At 38.0% G+C, this 17607-nt stretch overlaps 1 protein-coding gene across 1 annotated transcript in view; it reads left to right on the top strand.

Moving 5' to 3' along the window:
* NALCN (sodium leak channel, non-selective) overlaps window positions 1-17607 on the top strand; it is a 364348-nt gene that overhangs the window by 285523 nt on the left and 61218 nt on the right. Inside the window, exons 18-20 of the mRNA XM_054446842.2 lie at window positions 3577-3650; window positions 11241-11327; window positions 17468-17569. Of these exons, the coding sequence (XP_054302817.1) occupies window positions 3577-3650; window positions 11241-11327; window positions 17468-17569 (263 nt within the window). The remainder of the gene's footprint in view (window positions 1-3576; window positions 3651-11240; window positions 11328-17467; window positions 17570-17607) is intronic.

Here is a 17607-nt window from a genome sequence, read left to right as displayed (position 1 = left end):
ATCTGAGGCAGTTGGATGTTTCCAGTTTACAAACAAAACCAAAGAAAATCTTTTTCAACGAATCTTTGACTTTTTCAAAGTAAACTCTTTGTAATTCCATCATTCATCCCCTTCCTTTTTATTCCCACATCTCTGATATGTTTAGATCCAGAATGAGCAATTACTGGCTCCTTTCATAGCTGTAATTTACAATTTCAGATCTGAAATTACTAATGAAACGGATCTCTGTATTCTTTGTTTTGCTAGTTATTTCAGGTGATTGTCAATATCTTTTAGAGCCAGAAGAGGGCACTGCAGAGCAGTGTAGGTCTGAGCTCTTTGTGTTTAGCACAGTCTAGGAATGCCCTTTGCCAAAAAAAAATTTGCAAAGCTTTACTATAGAAGTAAGAAAAAAGAAGGGAATAACTAGATAATCACTATAGGCCTTCTTTATTTAGTAGAAAAAAGAAAGTATATAACAATCTAAATACATATCTAGGATATCAAATATAATATCATATATATGTATAAATAAATGAAAGAAGACATATATATGTGTGTGTGAGTCCTTTCCTTCTTTTAAGAACATCCCAAAGGCCAGGTGTGGAGGCTCATGACTGTAATCCCAGCACTTTGGGAGGCCGAGGTCGGTGGATCACTTGAGGTCAGGAGTTTGAGGCCAGCCTGGCCAACGTGGTGAAACCTCGTCTCTACTAAAAATACAAAAATTAGCCGGTGTGGTAGTGCATGCCTGTAATCCCAGCTACTAGGGGGCTGAGGCAGGAGTATTGCTTGAACCCAGGGGGCGGAGGTTGCAGTGAGCCAGGATCATGCCACTGCCCTCCAACCTGGGCAACAAATTGAGACTCTGTCTCAAAAAACAAAACAAAACAAAACAAAAGAACATCCCAAAGCTAAATCTGATGTTTTTCTATTATGATATTGATTCTCCTGCTACCTCTGGCATTAGTTATAAAAACAGTTCTCAAGTACTCCCCTATATGAATTAATACTGTATTTTGTCTTAGTTCAAATTCAGGACAAAGGCCATTCAGTAGCCTTTTAGCAATCTTGTGCAGGGCAGAAATCATTTAGGCAATAGTGTACCAGATATTATCCCAAAAGTTTTTCCTAACGTGAAATGGCAGGGGCAGTAGATAAGTGATTGGATTCAGACTCTCATCTTTCACTGAGGGAAAGACAACTAACACATATCATTGTCCTTTCAAGATGAAATAAGAGTTGTGGAATCTGGAGTCCTCTCTTAAAACTCACTGTCACAGGGCCTCTGTGCCTGGGTCTGTCTCAGGACTATGTGTGTTCTTAGGTGTCTAAAGAGCAGATGCTCCACAATGATGGGGCCACCAGCTGAGTCTTCCATCTCCAAAAGCAGTTCCAAGCAGCTTTCCTTAGGAGCTGAGCTGTCAACTCAGAGAGGTTAAATCCATGCCAAAAGTCAACTTTTGGCCAGGCGTGGTGGCTCACCCCTGTAATCTCAGTACTTTGGGAGGCTGAGGTGGGTGGATCACAAGGTCAGGAGTTCAAGACCAGCCTGGCCAATATGGTGAAACCCCATCTCTACTAAAAATACAAAAATCAGTTGGGCGTGGTGGTGGGCACCTGTAGTTCCAGCTACTCGGGTGGCTGAGGCAGGAGAATCGCTTGAACCCGGGAGGCAGAAGTTGCAGTGAGCCAAGATCGCACCACTGCACTCCAGCCTGGATGACAGAGCAAGACTATCTAAAAAAAAAAAAAAAAAAAAATGCCAAAAGTCAACTCTTTCAGGAGGGGAAAAGTAGGAAAGTTTCAAGATTCATCATTGGAAATAGCATGTATGTGCTACCAAGAAAATGGAAGTTCCAAATAGTTGGTATCCACTCTTGTCTCCTTGTCCACACATTAATTTTTCTCCTAAAAGTTCTAGTGAATAATGAAACTAATTCCGTTTTTTCATTTTGAACAGAAAAATGAATGAACCACCTTTCCTCATGAGGGGGAAATCACCAGTATGTTCAGTGACGCTGATCTTTATTACATATCTGCTTTAAAATATGAAAAGCAGATTGCTAGTTTTGATGTTATCTAGGTTATCATTTGTGACTAAAAAGACCCGTTTGTTACTCTGTTTCTTCTCCACTATGGCTTTATGGACACACTGGCTGACATTATAGCATTTGTTCATAGCTTTGTTTGTAGAATGGGTGCTGTGAGTTTGTACCTCCACATACCTAACCCTTGTTGAAAAGAAACTAACTAGGTGATCTATTTTTACTGAATACAGAGTTTTCTGTCTTCTGATGGTTTTCTTTTCCCCCCCTCAACTTTGTTTGAAACACAGTATGCCCTGTAGGGCTTCTTGCCTGGTTTCAAGATCTGGCTAGCACAGCACTTATACAGGTAGTTTGCACCAAATTAACTTCCCTGTGCACACATGTCCACTTCAGTCCTTCACCCAGTGCCACCTTTGCCTGTAGGAATCTTAGCCTTCCTTCAAGGCCCAGTATAACCTCCATTTTTTCAATGAAGCCCTTGCCAACTAGTCCAGACTTGCTGTTCCACCACAGAGAGCTCCAGCCCCTCTGATCTCGTTTTTTCTCCTCTATATATCATCTAGCACTGTGCCATCTACTGCACTGTACTTGTCACTGATGATCTCATGTGTCCTACCGTTGTCTTCCTATCTAGGCTACTCACTTCCAGAAACCAAGAACTCCAAATTCTGTTTACCCTAAATCTCCTGTGGTCACTAATATCATGCTAAGTGCTCAGTAAATCTAATCTATTGATCAAAATGAACAGGTCTCAATTACTGTCTTCAGTCTGACTACTGGAGTTACACTTTCCAGTTATTTATTATTTATTTATTCTAGTTATTTATTATTTATTCTAGTTATTTATTATTGTGAATCTAGTTATTTATTTATTATTATGAGAACATAATGACCCATTTTCCTGTTTTCTCTTTGCCCTTCCTCTGCCTGCTTTAACTCCTTGTACACCTTCCACCAATCTAACATCTGCAACTAGCAAACCACACAGAACTGAGCTTGGGGAGCATATATTTGAATTTACAGTCAGCATCCAGGATGGTATTCTCCTTAGTTCTCTTCTCTGGAGTAATTTTATCATCGCCAACTAGGAAGAGATCTTGAATGCCCATTTCATTCATTGCCCATGCCTGCAAGCAAAACAACTCCTAAACTCATTGTTCAGATTAGTGTTAGGTTACAGGCCAAGAACCTGCAGCAGACATAATGTGGATTAGAGAACATTGCACTAATCAAAGACAAATAAGGAGTCCAGTATGAGGGTCAATGTTAAAGTCTTTGGAAACTGAAAATTTTATTCAGACGAAGGCCATTATCAGAGTGAGGAACAGCCAATGCACCATCTGTAACTGGGACGTGGGGCCCCACAAGTTTGTTCATGGTGCTGCCCAAATAAAAGTAAAAATAGAAAAGAATCGTCAATCGTACGATGACACTTTAGCGAAAGATATTCATGTTTCACGTTTTAACAATGTCATCTATTGAATGATTTGACAGTATATTATTTCTTAACATTCCAAAACTAAAGTCATACTCTTATCATTTTCAGCTTCGCAAGTCTGTTTTCAGCATCAGGGCAAGGAACCTTCTGGAAAAGGAGACCGCAGTCACTAAAATCTTAAGGTAACACCAATTAATGTTAACAAATATTTAAACACAAGTGGGATTATATTAATCAAAAAACAGCTTTTTGAAAAATGAATCAATGTTCTGGGCATCAGCATACACTTTCTGCCAGAAAGTAGCTTTGAGTATCTATATACTTATAAACAATGTAAAAGACATATTGATGTCATTTCTAAAGAAAAATATTTTAGTAGCTCAGTAGGCCTTTCTTTCTTTTCAAGTATTTAAACATAAATGATAACTATAAACATTGACCAAAAGTGAAAATAACTTACTGTTATTTTTAACAGTTTTATATGTTTTGTGATATGTAAAGGAGAAATCACAATCTAAAGGATAAATGGTAAAAGGGTAAACTTTTTCATTATAGTTCATTACACTATTAAGAACACATTTATTAAAAATCTGGAAAGAATAAAAAGTATACCAATCTTAGAATGCCTATGAAAACATATGCTTTTAATGCTACTTTCTAGTAGATGCCCTGAAATGAAGTATCAATGAGGAAAATTAAGCAACCCGCTTGAGTATTTTATAAGACTGTATGTTATATTATGGAGTAACATGATGAGTATAAAAACACATAAGCATTTGGGATATCATTTATTGGTACATATATTACATAGACATATGTAGATGACACAACTCAAGATTGGGAGCTGGAGGTAGGATCGCTCGCAAGGCGAGTGGACAGATTCATGCCAGGAAGCCCCCTGCAAACCTGCAGTGAGTGATAAGGAGTTCTAGCTCCCTTCTACTAGATTTATTACTAGGAATAGACATTAAAGCATTCTCTCCAGAATGCATATTACTATAACTTGGAAGACTGTGTGAGGAAATAAAGCTTAGTATATATGATCTTTAAAACTATTCTTGCTTTATAATACTACCTAAAATTTGTGTGCAAAAAAAATTCCTAACTAATCAAGACAGTATTTCTCTCTATATTGGCTGACGTTCATGCACAGAGTTAAGTATGTGTTGGAGTAGCTGTCGTAAGATGAAAGTAAGCATTTCTAGGGCTTGTATATTATCACCACAAAATGTGATGAGATAAACAGACAAGGTGTCATTGAAATAGACAACCTGCGTCCCAACTTAGGCTTACTCCTGACTGGCTGGTAACTCCATCCTGGTATTACCATCAGATCATGCAGTGAGGCTGGCCTTGAACCACACATGTTACATCAGGATCATGATTCCAGCTGCACCTACATCAGACAAGTTCATGGTAGGGTCCTACAGCAATGCTGATCCACTCACTAAAAAGAGAAATTCACCCTCGAGCCAGAAACTACCTACAAGGACATCATAATTCTCAGTCTGCATTGAGAATCTGCCTGCCAAGTCAGGAACTACAGGGACCTTACTCACCTATCCAGAGCCACTGCCTTGCAGTGTGACTGGGCCCTCTGTGTGAATGGGTTCCCAGAGACTTTCCAAGGCAGATGCAGAAACAGATGCTTGCAAGGAAGAGATTTCCAGACCTCACTTCCCTAGGAACTCTTTGTTAAAACTGATCTATCACTTTACCTTTTTCACCCTCCTGTCCTTATCCCTCTCTCAGTTTACAGAAGAAAGGTGAAACTCTCATTCATCCAGAAACTATGGTTTATACTAATCTGGGATGTAAAATCCTCTGGTTGCCAAGCAAAAGGACCGTTCCCACCTGGATTTCTCCAAAAAGAGGGTCCCATGGGGCCATGCCTTATTATTTATCCAGGTGACAGTTTCATGGATAACTTCCTTCCCAAAGCTATCCACCTTAGAGTTAGGCCTTAGAAATAACGTGATTGTCACAAGGGCCTGTGGTTACATGTTATTTGAATTGAAAAATAAAGCCAGATTTTCCTGACAGATTCAGCTGATTGGTTCAACAATGAAAACTGATTTAATAAGTGTCCAATGTCATAAAATTGAATAGATTGGATGGCTAAGAGTCTCCAATATTTTCTCAAAATGATTTTCAAGCACAAACACAATAATGCTAGAAATTACATTCTTCTAGTTAACGTGGTGCAAGAGGGATATAGTTGCTGATTTTTAAATATACAGAAGTGTTTTTGTTTTTTCAATTATATAATGTACATGAGCAATATTTTTAAGACTATCAGGGAATATAGACCCCTCTAACTTGCCTAACAATGGTGTAGTTTAGGGGATACCCACAGCCAATAATATTTTACTACAGCCCAGTATACTACAAAATGAGAGGCAGCACCTTAAAACTACCTGAGCTATATCACCTTGTGAAACTCAGGAAATAAAAAGCCATAATTTGAAAAAATAAAAAACCTTAGAATTTTTTAAAATACAAATTTGATCTTAGAAAGCCATTTTGCTTTTTCTTCTTCACGAATGGTTTCTTCATTGCTTCTATGCTAGTTTCTGCATGAATTAAGGGCAAGTGCAAAAAATCAAACTGATATTTTGGGAATACTTACCTTTTCACCACTAATCGTAGTAATAGTAATTGCAATGATACCATACCTGCATTATAATGTGATCCATCAGTTAAAAAGTCAAGAACAGATTGGGTCCGTGTCAATGAGTGTTTGTATTGTTTTATACTGTTTTTCAAGGAACAATAACAGCTAAAAGGAAAAAGAAGAGGGGGAAAAAGAATTTTTTTTTTTAAGAAAGGAAAATATTTGCAGTAACCTCAGGACAATTGATTCGAATAACCTTCCACAAAACCGGGAAGGAGAAAAAGCTCTCCACCACTTTTTCAGTGTCTTTTTACTGCCTCTAGAGATTCCGCTCTCCTAGGCTCCAATCTTGCTGTCGATTAAACTCTGCCAGGGTTCCTGGATAACTTAGCAGTGGGGTCTCCCAGGACCATTTGCATTTTGAAAGAAGGCTTTTAAAAAATGAAAGGGCTTTTAAGACAAAGAGGATGCAGATTCCATCTTTCAACAGATGGGTCTACCTTGATATAAATAAAAGAAATCTGGAAGAGACTGCCGTTTTCATGTTCTATCCCTCTTAACTTTCTAGGTGTTTTTATTTTCATAGAATTATTGTCTTTAGTCTTATCCAAGAGGTTCCTCGCCAGGGAGGTAAGTAACAGCAGTATAGGGAGGCTTGAAAAAGAGACCTGAGCTGGATCATTCTGGCAAACATCACAGGTTGGCATTCTTCCTAATTTGTGTGCAGATAGAGATAAATCACAAAAACCTTAAATCCAGAGTGATATAAGAAGAGGAAGTTTTTATGAAATATTAGCATCTTGAGATAACTTTCCAAAAAATAACAAGTATTTGGGAAAAAATAAAGCAACTCCTTGACTTAAGGTTTCTGGAGGCCTGGGTGTGTAAAACAGGCAATTAATTTCAATTCTCAGCTCTCTTGTCTATTCCATGGGAGCTAGGAGGAGGCAATCTTCAGGGCCCCTGAAGATCTAAGGTAGGATACTAGACTTGGTGTTAAATCCCCCCTGGCTGGAATCAGGCTCTGCTTCTCTGTAACATGGAACAACTCACTAATCTGACCCTCAATTTTCTTATCTACCTTAAAAAGATAGTCTGAATAATCTATTGACCAAGCAAAGTGAAATTTAATACTTATTCCAGTAAGGGAAACTGCCACTTTGTTTTCACAATGTCTTAGAAGGGATAGGTCAGAGGTGGATATATGCAAGGTTTTGGGTTTGGGTTTCAGTGTTTGTAGGATGGAGATCTGTTTAGATTGGGCAGAATTCTTGATATGAGTTGAGGAGTATTGAAGATGCCTGGTATGGACAAGTAATAGTTACTGTTCTGAAGACGGCAGTGCTGTGGTTGAGGACCAGAAAGGGAAAGTGACCTGCCTGGTGCCTCTCCACTGCTTTCCATGTTCTTTCCCCCGACTTTGGTTCAACATTTGAGTAATCCATTCTTTACAGCGAGTTTGCCCTTCTGTTTTCATTCTCCTTCTTGACTTGGGTGATCTAAGAGAAGAAAAATAAATGGTGACTTTATGTTGTCCTCTTCACACATGAAATTTATTTTTTCTTTTGTGCCTTTTAGATTTTTAACCAGACACATGTATTACCTTAAACAAATACAACTGATTTTTATAGTTTTTTTTTTTTTTAAGTTTGGGATTGATCCCCATTGGGTAGAGTCTTGACAAAAAATCCTAATGAATACCAATTATTTGTAGGTGACTAGCTTGACCAGTTGAGTGACCTACTGTCTGCAGAAAGGGGTTGGCCCAGCAGTCTATAGTTCAGATAAATGAATTTGTGGGAAGTGCCTGAAATCAACAATGAAGTTGTTGACTGGTTAACAGCTTTACCTTCCTGGACAAGTCAAGTCATGTTGACGCAGAGGCTCAGCTCTCAGCCCTGGAAATTAAGCTGGAGAGCTGCCAGGGGTCTTAGTTCTCAGGGGGGACCCACATTTCCAAATATCCATCTTCCATTTGAAACAGGATCCGCATTATTCTAGCAGAAAGTATGTTATATACATTACTATGAACAGGAAATTCCAGTCCACAGAGGAAGAAGTCTTTCAGAGAGGAAGGGCCCTAGAGCCTGAGGTATGTAACTCACAGGTAGAATCACCCATTTCTATGTATAATCATCTTTAATTCATGTTCTTGTACTTTTTAAATTAATTGATGTTTTGAGAAATATAAATGAATTTTTTTATATATTTGAAAACTTTTTGATGAGAAAAAAAAAAAGTGGGCCATTTTTACAGAACTTGAGGCTACTGGCCCATGCTAAAATGCGGATGATTCACTTGGCACAAACAGGCATCTGTGTCGCTGTTTTTTAAGAGTTATCCGAAGAGGATGTTCCACTACCTGAACTATAAAATCCAAGATTGCTATTAAATTTGTTGTTGTTCTGACTTAGACTGTATCGTTCAGCTCGTTCAGCTCCACTAAATAAAGCTTCTTTTCAAAAGGCAGTGACCTTTTCTCTGCATCAGGCAAAATCAAAAACAAATAGCAATGTGCTTTCAAAAGCATCACTACCTTTGTTGAGATTTCCTCTAATTCAAAGCCCTGAAATCGAGCAAAAATGCATTATCATTCCTGCAAGGCTGAATGGAGAAATGTTAAAATAAAACAAATATTTTACATTATTTTAGAAAGTTCCATCCTTTTGTGGTTTGCCATGAGTACCTCCTTAGCGAGGACAATATCTTTATAACCTCTTGAATGCTCAGTCTCATATGATGTTTGCATTCTGACATTTGGTTTTATAATGTAACTTTCTTTGCCATGCACTTATATTAATAATTGTTTAAGTCTTAAGGAATAGTCTTTAGTTTAGTGCTACTTACTACAGAAAAAATTAAATGGATTTAATAAAATACATAGTTTTTCTCTTATTCATCATTTTAAAAGAATCATTTAATGACTATAAATACAACTTATATACTACTTACATATATATAAAATCACTATGTATTTATTAATCTGCAGTTATGTAAATGACATTAGCCGGATTTTTTTCCTGAAAGAATGTGCCCCTAAGAATTCACGCATTCATTCAAGAAATATCTCTGCAGTGTCTTTCACATGCCAGGCATTTCACACCATTTGCTTTTTCCTATTTGGAAAGTTCTCCTTTCATAATTATTGTTCCATAAGTTAGCCAACTATTCAGCAACTTTGGATAAGGTCATATTATTTCTCTGCAGCTCCGCATTCTGGGCAGAACTAGCAAGACACCCTGTACACTGCTGGGAGGGCCTGAGTACCTTACAGCAACCCCTGCACCTTTGAGCTCGGCTCCTCAGTGGAAAGGGAAGGTGCTGGACTGACCCTACAGATGAGAGAAAGAAACGACAGAGACCCTTGCAGCCTAGGGTTTGCGTCAACCCCTGAGATAGCAGCAATTTTTTTCTTAGCATTTGGTATGAATAACCCCAAGTTTTAAGAAAATAGAGTATTGAGAATGAATGTCATAAATATTTATCTTTCCAATTCTATGAAGGCTACCTGGTTATTGTTGGCTTTTTCTTAAGATTGTCCTGACACTTAAAAACTCTGATAGGTTATTTGAAAGACTATTTGGAAATAAGCTAAGTAGATAGATAAAAATTAACTGTATTCAGACAACCATAAACTAAGGAGACAAGATGTGTAGATATATGTTTTCGCATAAAACATAAAGTAGTAAAGATTTAAAAGTGGCAAAATATAACTAAAACAAAAATAATATATTCTAAACACATTTTTAGATAGTACCTGATTTGTGGTAATCAAAATATGTTATATTTTATTGAGATAGCATATGATTTATAGATTGTTTTTAGATAAACCCAAAAGTGATTATAATAGTGTTATGGATTAGAAGGGCTACTATTGAGTTTTACCAAACAGATGTGGAAAGTTTTTTAAATAGACTATTTTTTGAGCAGTTTTAGGTTTGCAGCAAAATGGAGCAAAGGTACAGAGATTTCCCATGTACCTTCTGCCCCCACACAGGCACAGTCTCCCCAACTATCAACATCCCCATCAGAGTGGTACATTTGTTACAGTTGATGAACCTACACTGACACATCACTATCACCCCAAGTCTGTAGTTGACACTAGGATTCACTCCTAGAGTACTACATTCTGTGGGTTTGAACAAATATGTGATGATGTGTTTCTATCATTATGACATCATACAGAGTAATTTCAGTGCTCTAAAAATCCTCTGTGGTCCACCTATTCATTTCTCCCTCCCCACAAACCCTGGCAACCAATGATCTTGTTACTGTTTCCACAGACATAGAAATGCACATAGAAATACATAGATATGTGTCTCCACAGACATGCATTGATGTTTACGGCAGCTTTATTCCTAATTGCCAAAACTTGGAAGCAACCAAGATGTCCTTCAGTAGGAGAGTGGATAAGCAAACTGTGGTACATCCAGACAGTGGAATAATTATTCAGCATGGAAAAGAAATGAGATACCATCATGAAAAGACGTGGTGTAAACATAAATGCCTGTTACTGAGTGAAAGAAGTCAGTCTGAAAAGTCTACATACTGTATGATTTTAACTATATGGCATTCTGGGAAAGATAGAACCATGGAGACGGAAAGATATTTTAACAAGGTCTTTCCTTTGTTATTTTATGACTGGAGAGTAAAGTAGTAAAGAAAAATGGAATACATATCTGTTGAAAATTGGCCAATGCAGTTCCTGTGACATTTACAAAATTTCACTTTTATTGTAGTAAAAAGTTCAGCCTTTGCGTTGTAATTTGCATGTTTCTGAGTCAGCAGTTGGGTTACTAAATTTGAAGCCCAGTGAATGATGCGGGGTTGCGGACATTTTTTATGCTGAAATTTAACAGATGCACTAAAGGCATGGATTTCTCATGAGTTAATTTGTCTTTTTTGTTTATAGTATGGGTATAAGTGCGTAAGATAAAGACATTCAAGGTTTATTTTATTTTCTGCCTACAATGAAGTTCTGGTCGCCCATGTATTTACATGCCTTTCTCTGAAAACATTTTTATGAATAACACAAGATTGGGAAGAACTAACTGGCAGTTGCTATGAAAGAGCCAGATCCATTTACTCGGGACAGGGCTGACTCACAAAGGAGTGGGGTATCCACTAGGATAAAAACGCAGCTTTTTCCTCATCTCAGCAAGAGACCATTACCGACGAGCTCACCCATTAGCATCCGCTGTTGTCTCTACTTGGGAAGATCACATTGTCACTCTAGTGGAGTCAGGTAAGAGCCATTTCCAGGAAATACTCATTATCTATTCTCTTAGTTATACAGTCATAGTTTTACATAATTACCACTGAAAGACTATTTTCCTGTTTTCTGCTAATGTGATTACATTACATTAACCAACCTTGGATAATACTTTAAAATGTATTACTTGTGGAGTTCAAGATTTGAGCAAAATCCCTCAAATGTAATGCTCTGCAAAGTTATACTGTAGTTCCTTTAGATGGTAATTACATTTAATACCAGATGGTATTGTGTAATCTAACTTTTCTATAATGAGTGAAAATAATTCAAAGACTCATAGGCCTCTCCCTTTCATTACAGAATGTATAGGCTTTTCCCACACCCTTGTTCTGGGACATTAAGAAAGAAGACATGGAGACAAAGAAGAAAAGAACCGGGGACCCCCTGCTACTGTGTCTATAAACAACTAGTGGTGTTTAAAGGCTAATAAAGCTCCAAAGATCTCTCTTATAACCATAATCTTTGGGCCAATTTTAAAATATTTTAGATGGAGAAATGTCAAGAAAAATAGAGACAATTTCAAGACATGATTCTCTTTCCCCAACGTCCATAAAAGATTTTATATATATATATATGGCTGTCATATAAGGAGCAATTGAAATTCCACAGCACAAAGGCAATGCAGGGGGAAAAAAAAGGATCAATCTTTCATATTTTTTTTTCTCAAATGGTTGGCAAGAAACCAGGGGTAATATTTTTGCAACTGGGAATGTGTGTTTGCTGAAGAATATTCCCACATTTGAATCATCCTCAGGGGTCCTCATCTTGTTTTACTTTCAAAGGTAGAGAGGGCATAACATTAACCCCAACTGGGAAAAGGAAAATGCCTCACTGTAATTCTCCTCCAGGGAACAGGAATAAAGGGATTACATATGCCTGCATAATGCAGAATTTCCTCACTCAGACAAAAGACTTCATTATTTTTCACTAGACACTTGAAGTCTTGTGCCTCCCAGTTGCAGAAGCCAAGGAGGCAGGCCAATTTTTTATATTAAGCCACTAGATGGAGTTCTTAAGAAACTGGCCTTCTAGTACTTGCCATTGTGAAAAGATCTAGGGAAGATGTTAAAAACCTTGATACCTGACACTACCCAGTCTTTCCTCTGAGAAAAGTGAGACTGTCCCTGAAGATCACAGTATTTTTCCAGTAAAATTAGCCTTGCATTTACTCTGGGAAGCAAATAAATGAACATTTTCTTTCTGAAAACGCACCTCCTTTGTCCTTACGTGAGACCAAAAGGCATCTCAATCCTAATGAAAAATGTAAAGTGGCAAAATATAACAAAATGGAATATTCAAGTTCTTCTCCTTCTGGGTAGGTCTGTTACTTGGTAACTTTAAGGATGTATGCATCTCATTTCTTATATAAAATATTAGAAGTCTCAAATTAGTTACTATTTCGGCTTGCAAGTATTAGATTCCTGTAAGAGGAGGTATATGGAGACCACGTTCCCAGCAACAGATCTGATCTCCAGTTAAAGAAATTGAACTAAGCTCACCTGCTACAGCCTGCTCTGCTCCATCTTGGCTTTCAGGCTTCCCTAATAGCTTTCACATACAACATAGAGAAAGATGTATGAAGTTTTTAGTTGTAAGAAGCAATGTCTCTTTTTTTTTTATTACTGTCTCTTCTAGTGTAGGTATGCAGCCCATTATTCTTGAGTGGCATCGTTTTCTAACTTGAGATAAAATTAAGATTATTTAACTTGCCCCTTTACAAGTATATTTTAAACACATGCTGTTTTGTCCGTGATTATTTTCATGCTTCAAAAGCATGGAGTGATCAAAAAAAAATATTTGATCTTCACAGAATTTCAAGGTTCATTCATTCCACAAATATTTATTGAGCACCTACTGTGGATAAAAGCTGAGAAATAATCATGAACAATTTTAAAGACAACCTGCTCTCTTAGAGCTCTTTGGAGCATGGCATATGTGACGAACTAAAAGACCAAAGAAAATGGCATGGAGAGAACAAGGTTCCTCCTGGTAAAGATGAGACCAGAAAGGGAGGTTAGAGGGACACTAAACGGGGCTTTGTAAGCCACACTGCTCATTAGGCTTAGTCTTCTTAAGGCAGTGATAATAACTGCATTCGTGATCTATTGCTGCATGACAAATTACTCCGAAACTTAAAGTGATTTGAACAACACGTTTTTTATCTCACAGTTTTAGTCAGGAATCTGGGCATCACTTAGTCATGTCTCTCTCCAAGCTGCATGCGTTTGGACTTGAATGGGAAGAGCCCCACTCAATCGCATGGTTATTAGTACATAATACTACCTAGTATTATTAGTTATTAGTTATTAGTGGATTCAGTTATTAGTGGATTAGTTATTAGTGGATTCAGTTCCTTGTGAGCTGTGATATGAAGTCCTCAGTTCCAACCGGTTTGCTGGATTCCTCCCCAAGTGGAACTCTCCACAGAGCACCTCACAAAATGCAGCTTGCTTCACCACGGCAAGCAAGCAAGACGGCAAGAGCAAGTCAGCATAAGAGAGAGAGAGAGAGAGAAGGGCAAGCAAGCAAGAGGGCAAGACCAAGTCAGCATGAGAGAACGAGAGAGAGGGAGCTCTAGGAAGACAGAAGTCATAGTGTTCTGCAACCTTTCCCATTCTTCTGCTCCTTAGCAGGAAGTCACTAAGTGCCACCCACATTCAAGGGGAGGGAAGTACCCAAGGGCATGAAACCCAGGAGGCAGAGATCATCCGGGTGATCTTAGAAACCTGCCTGCCACGATACCATTATGGACGTTCATTCCAGAGAACATGCAGTTTGGGATAATAATGCAATATCTTTCTTGAGGGTGGAGGCATGGAAACGAGTTAAGAGGCTGTAGCATGGGTCCACAGTGGACATCACTATCAGTCAGAACAGAAAAGACTTAGCTTCTGCAGTTATCCTCTGCCAAACTTGCTGCTCAGTCCCCAGTGCTATGTAGAGTGTTATAACATCCACCACGACACGGAACAAGATACAACAGGAAATAATAGCAACTAAAATTCAAAGAAAGTTTTGATGTTTCCAAAGCACTGTCACATTCATAATCATCTTTACTTCTTCCAGCTCCCTGTGAAGTCAGAAGGAAAGGCATTATTGTTCTCTACATTTTACATATGAGAAATGGAGGCTCAGAGAAAGCACATCACCTGTCTAAGGTCCCACAACTTACAAAAGCTGAAGTCAGAAGTGTGTGCTTTTAAAGCTTATGTTTTCTCAACTCGTCTTCTCCATTAGGCTTCCAGACAAAGGGAGAACTTTCCATCAGTAGCTGCGCTGCAGGGTGCATGTCTTTGAACCGTGAGAGACTAGCAAGTTAGGGATGGGGTCACACAGTCCCCACGCACCTGCCGCTACACTCCCTCCCCTCCCCACCTTTTCACTTACTCATTCTGTTCATCAGGCAGCATGAGGGCCAGAAACTGAACTTCCTAGGAATGGGAGGCTAAGTGATAAAGTGGTCCCTAATCAACTCACAGCCTAGTAAGGGGAATAACTAATGATAACAAAATGCCATAAGCATTAAACAAGCTTGGTTAGTAACATACTGTAGGAACATGGAGTATAAAACAAGTCTTTTTTTGCGCTTTCACATAGGTGAAATACTCATTTCTCATTTCATGTTACTTTTCAGAACCCATTTATATCAGTCTGTCATTATATTGTGCATGTTAAAACACTATTTGGTATTTATTTCATGGTTTGCCTTACTGTATATGCTTATCTATAGTAACATTGTATTCCCTTTAAAAAATAATAAAGCAAACTTTTACCATGCTTTGGTATGAACCTGGGCACATTGGATTAGAGTATATGTAACCTCTTAGCAGGTCTGATTGTGTCCAACTGAAGTTCACAGCTTTCTGCCAACACTGTTATTTTCCAAAATAGCAAAATTTCTTACGTGGCCAACAAATGTGACAATGGCTTAGGCAGTACAAAGCTGTTTCATTATGCAGAAACATCCTATCATGGGAATCTTTCTATACCTGTTTCAATGTCCAGGTGAGCTCCAGGCCAAAGGGTTATAAAACTTCCTTCCCATTCCCTTGCTCCTGCATCCACCATCCAACCTCAGGTTTATAACTTCCATCTGCGGTCCTTCCCTCATTCACCAGGAACCTGTGTGTGGCCAGTGGTCTCCTTGTATAATGGAATGAGATTTTTCAGAATGTTCTCTTTAGACATATTTATCTATCTATAGAAAAGTTGCTTCATGCTGTTTAGTAAATGAAAAATAGTGATTATTTGGGGTTTGTTTCCAAGAATACATTTACATTCAGTGAATTTGTATGATTTTTCATATTCACCATAATTATCTTCATCCACATTAAAAGCATTTTTAAGGACTTCAATATGACATATTTAGTAAGTTCTTATATAATGTATTATTATATAATAAGTTCTTATATGGTGTATTATATAATAAGTTCTTCTGTAATATATGTGTTATATTTATGTACTTAAAAATGCTTCTATTATACATGTATCTTAAGAGCTGCTATTTTAAGTGTGCTAAGCACATACAAGTCTTTTTCTCAAAGATCTTAATTCTCAGACAGATAGTAATCGTATTCAAAGCCATTCAAGAAATGCATTTTAAGAAACATAAATATGAAAATAATATGTAAAAAAATGGCAGAATTGTGTGTTCAGGTGTTGAGCAAATAGAATATCATTAGATTTGCATATCATAAAATCATTGCATTTTCAACCTGTGAGCTATCTTTCAGAGCAAGCCTTTCTCTTCATTTTACCAATGAGGAAGTTAGGCCCAAAGATCACTCAACTAGTTCATAACAGTGTAACTTCTGGCACACAGATCTTTTAATCCCTTGTGTTATTTTCTTGCCATTTATCAACTATCTCAAGGGAATTCCTGTCATTCCCAGTTGGAGAAAATTTTATGGAGAATAATTTTTTGTTCTCACCAAAATCATTCACACCGCGGATGTTAGGCCACCCAATTGTCTTCACTCATTAGCAAATCTGAAATTAACACAAGTCCAGTTATGGCCCAAAAAGAACATGTTTTTAAAAGTCTTCATGGTTTAAACAAGTGGTAACTGGTTACCAGTAAGCTGCAAGCTTCAGATTGAGGTTTCTGTAGGTAATAATTCCAAAAACTGTGTGCTTTTTTTTTGAACTGTGGTTTTAGAAACAACACATAACATTTACCATCTAAACCATTTCTAAGTGTACAGTTCAGTCGTGTTAAGTATGTTTACATTGTTGTGCATAATTCCAGCTTTAGTTACTTCTCTTTATGACTCATTTTTGCTTGTAAGCTTTATGTTTTCCTATCTTCCTAAAGCTCTGCAAAATCTCCTTGGAACATGTATTTCATCATTTCAGGAGCCTGAGTGGACAAATCCTTCCCAAAAGGGGTTTATTAGAAACCCTGTTTGAATTCAAAACCGACATCATGATTGCCTGTGTGTATTAATCTGTTTTCATGCTGCTAGTAAAGACAACCTGAGACTGGGCAATTTACGAAAGAAAGAGGTTTAGTGAACTTACAGTTCCACGTGGCTGGAGAGGCCTCACAATCATAGCAGAAGGTGAAAGTCACGTCTTATACGGCAGCAGACAAGAGAAGAGAGCTTGTACAGGGAAACTCCCCTTTTTAAAAGAATCAGATCTCATGAGACTAATTCACAATCACGAGAATAGCACAAGAAAGACCCGCCCCCATGATTCAATTACCTCCCACCGGGTCCCTCCCACGATACATGGGAATTCAAGATGAGATTTGGGTGGGGACAAAGCCAAACCATATCTCTGTGGGTAGGCTGGCCTTCCTGCTTATGGTGTCCTGATAGAAGCTCTACCATTATTTTTGGAGAGGAGGGAGGAGGCAGAAGGAGGAGGGGAAAGAGGGGAGCTTTCTGTTTATTTTCCAGCCCTTCTTCATAGCTGTGATACTTCTGCTTTGTAAGTGTTCTTGACACAGAGCGTAAAGTTCATTTTCCTTTATAATTATACATTATTTGCTGTATTTTGTGTTTTCATTGGTGTTACCTTTAAAATAATAAAAGTAATGAGCACTTATGCATTATTCATCTCAAGTGTACAAACCATGCATTTATCTTGGGTTCCTTTTTTTTTCCTAGAGCTTGCACCCGACAGCGCATGCTGAGTGGATCATTCGAGGGGCAGCCCGCAAAGGAGAGGTCAATCCTCAGCGTGCAGCATCATATCCGCCAAGAGCGCAGGTAAATACTCGGGAAGACAGGGCTTCAGAGACTCTAAA

Source organism: Pongo pygmaeus, chromosome 14 (genome assembly GCF_028885625.2).
Source record: "Pongo pygmaeus isolate AG05252 chromosome 14, NHGRI_mPonPyg2-v2.0_pri, whole genome shotgun sequence".
Lineage (NCBI taxonomy): Eukaryota > Metazoa > Chordata > Mammalia > Primates > Hominidae > Pongo > Pongo pygmaeus.
Note: the sequence above shows the minus strand (reverse complement) of the source record. Positions and strands in the feature narration are given on the sequence as shown.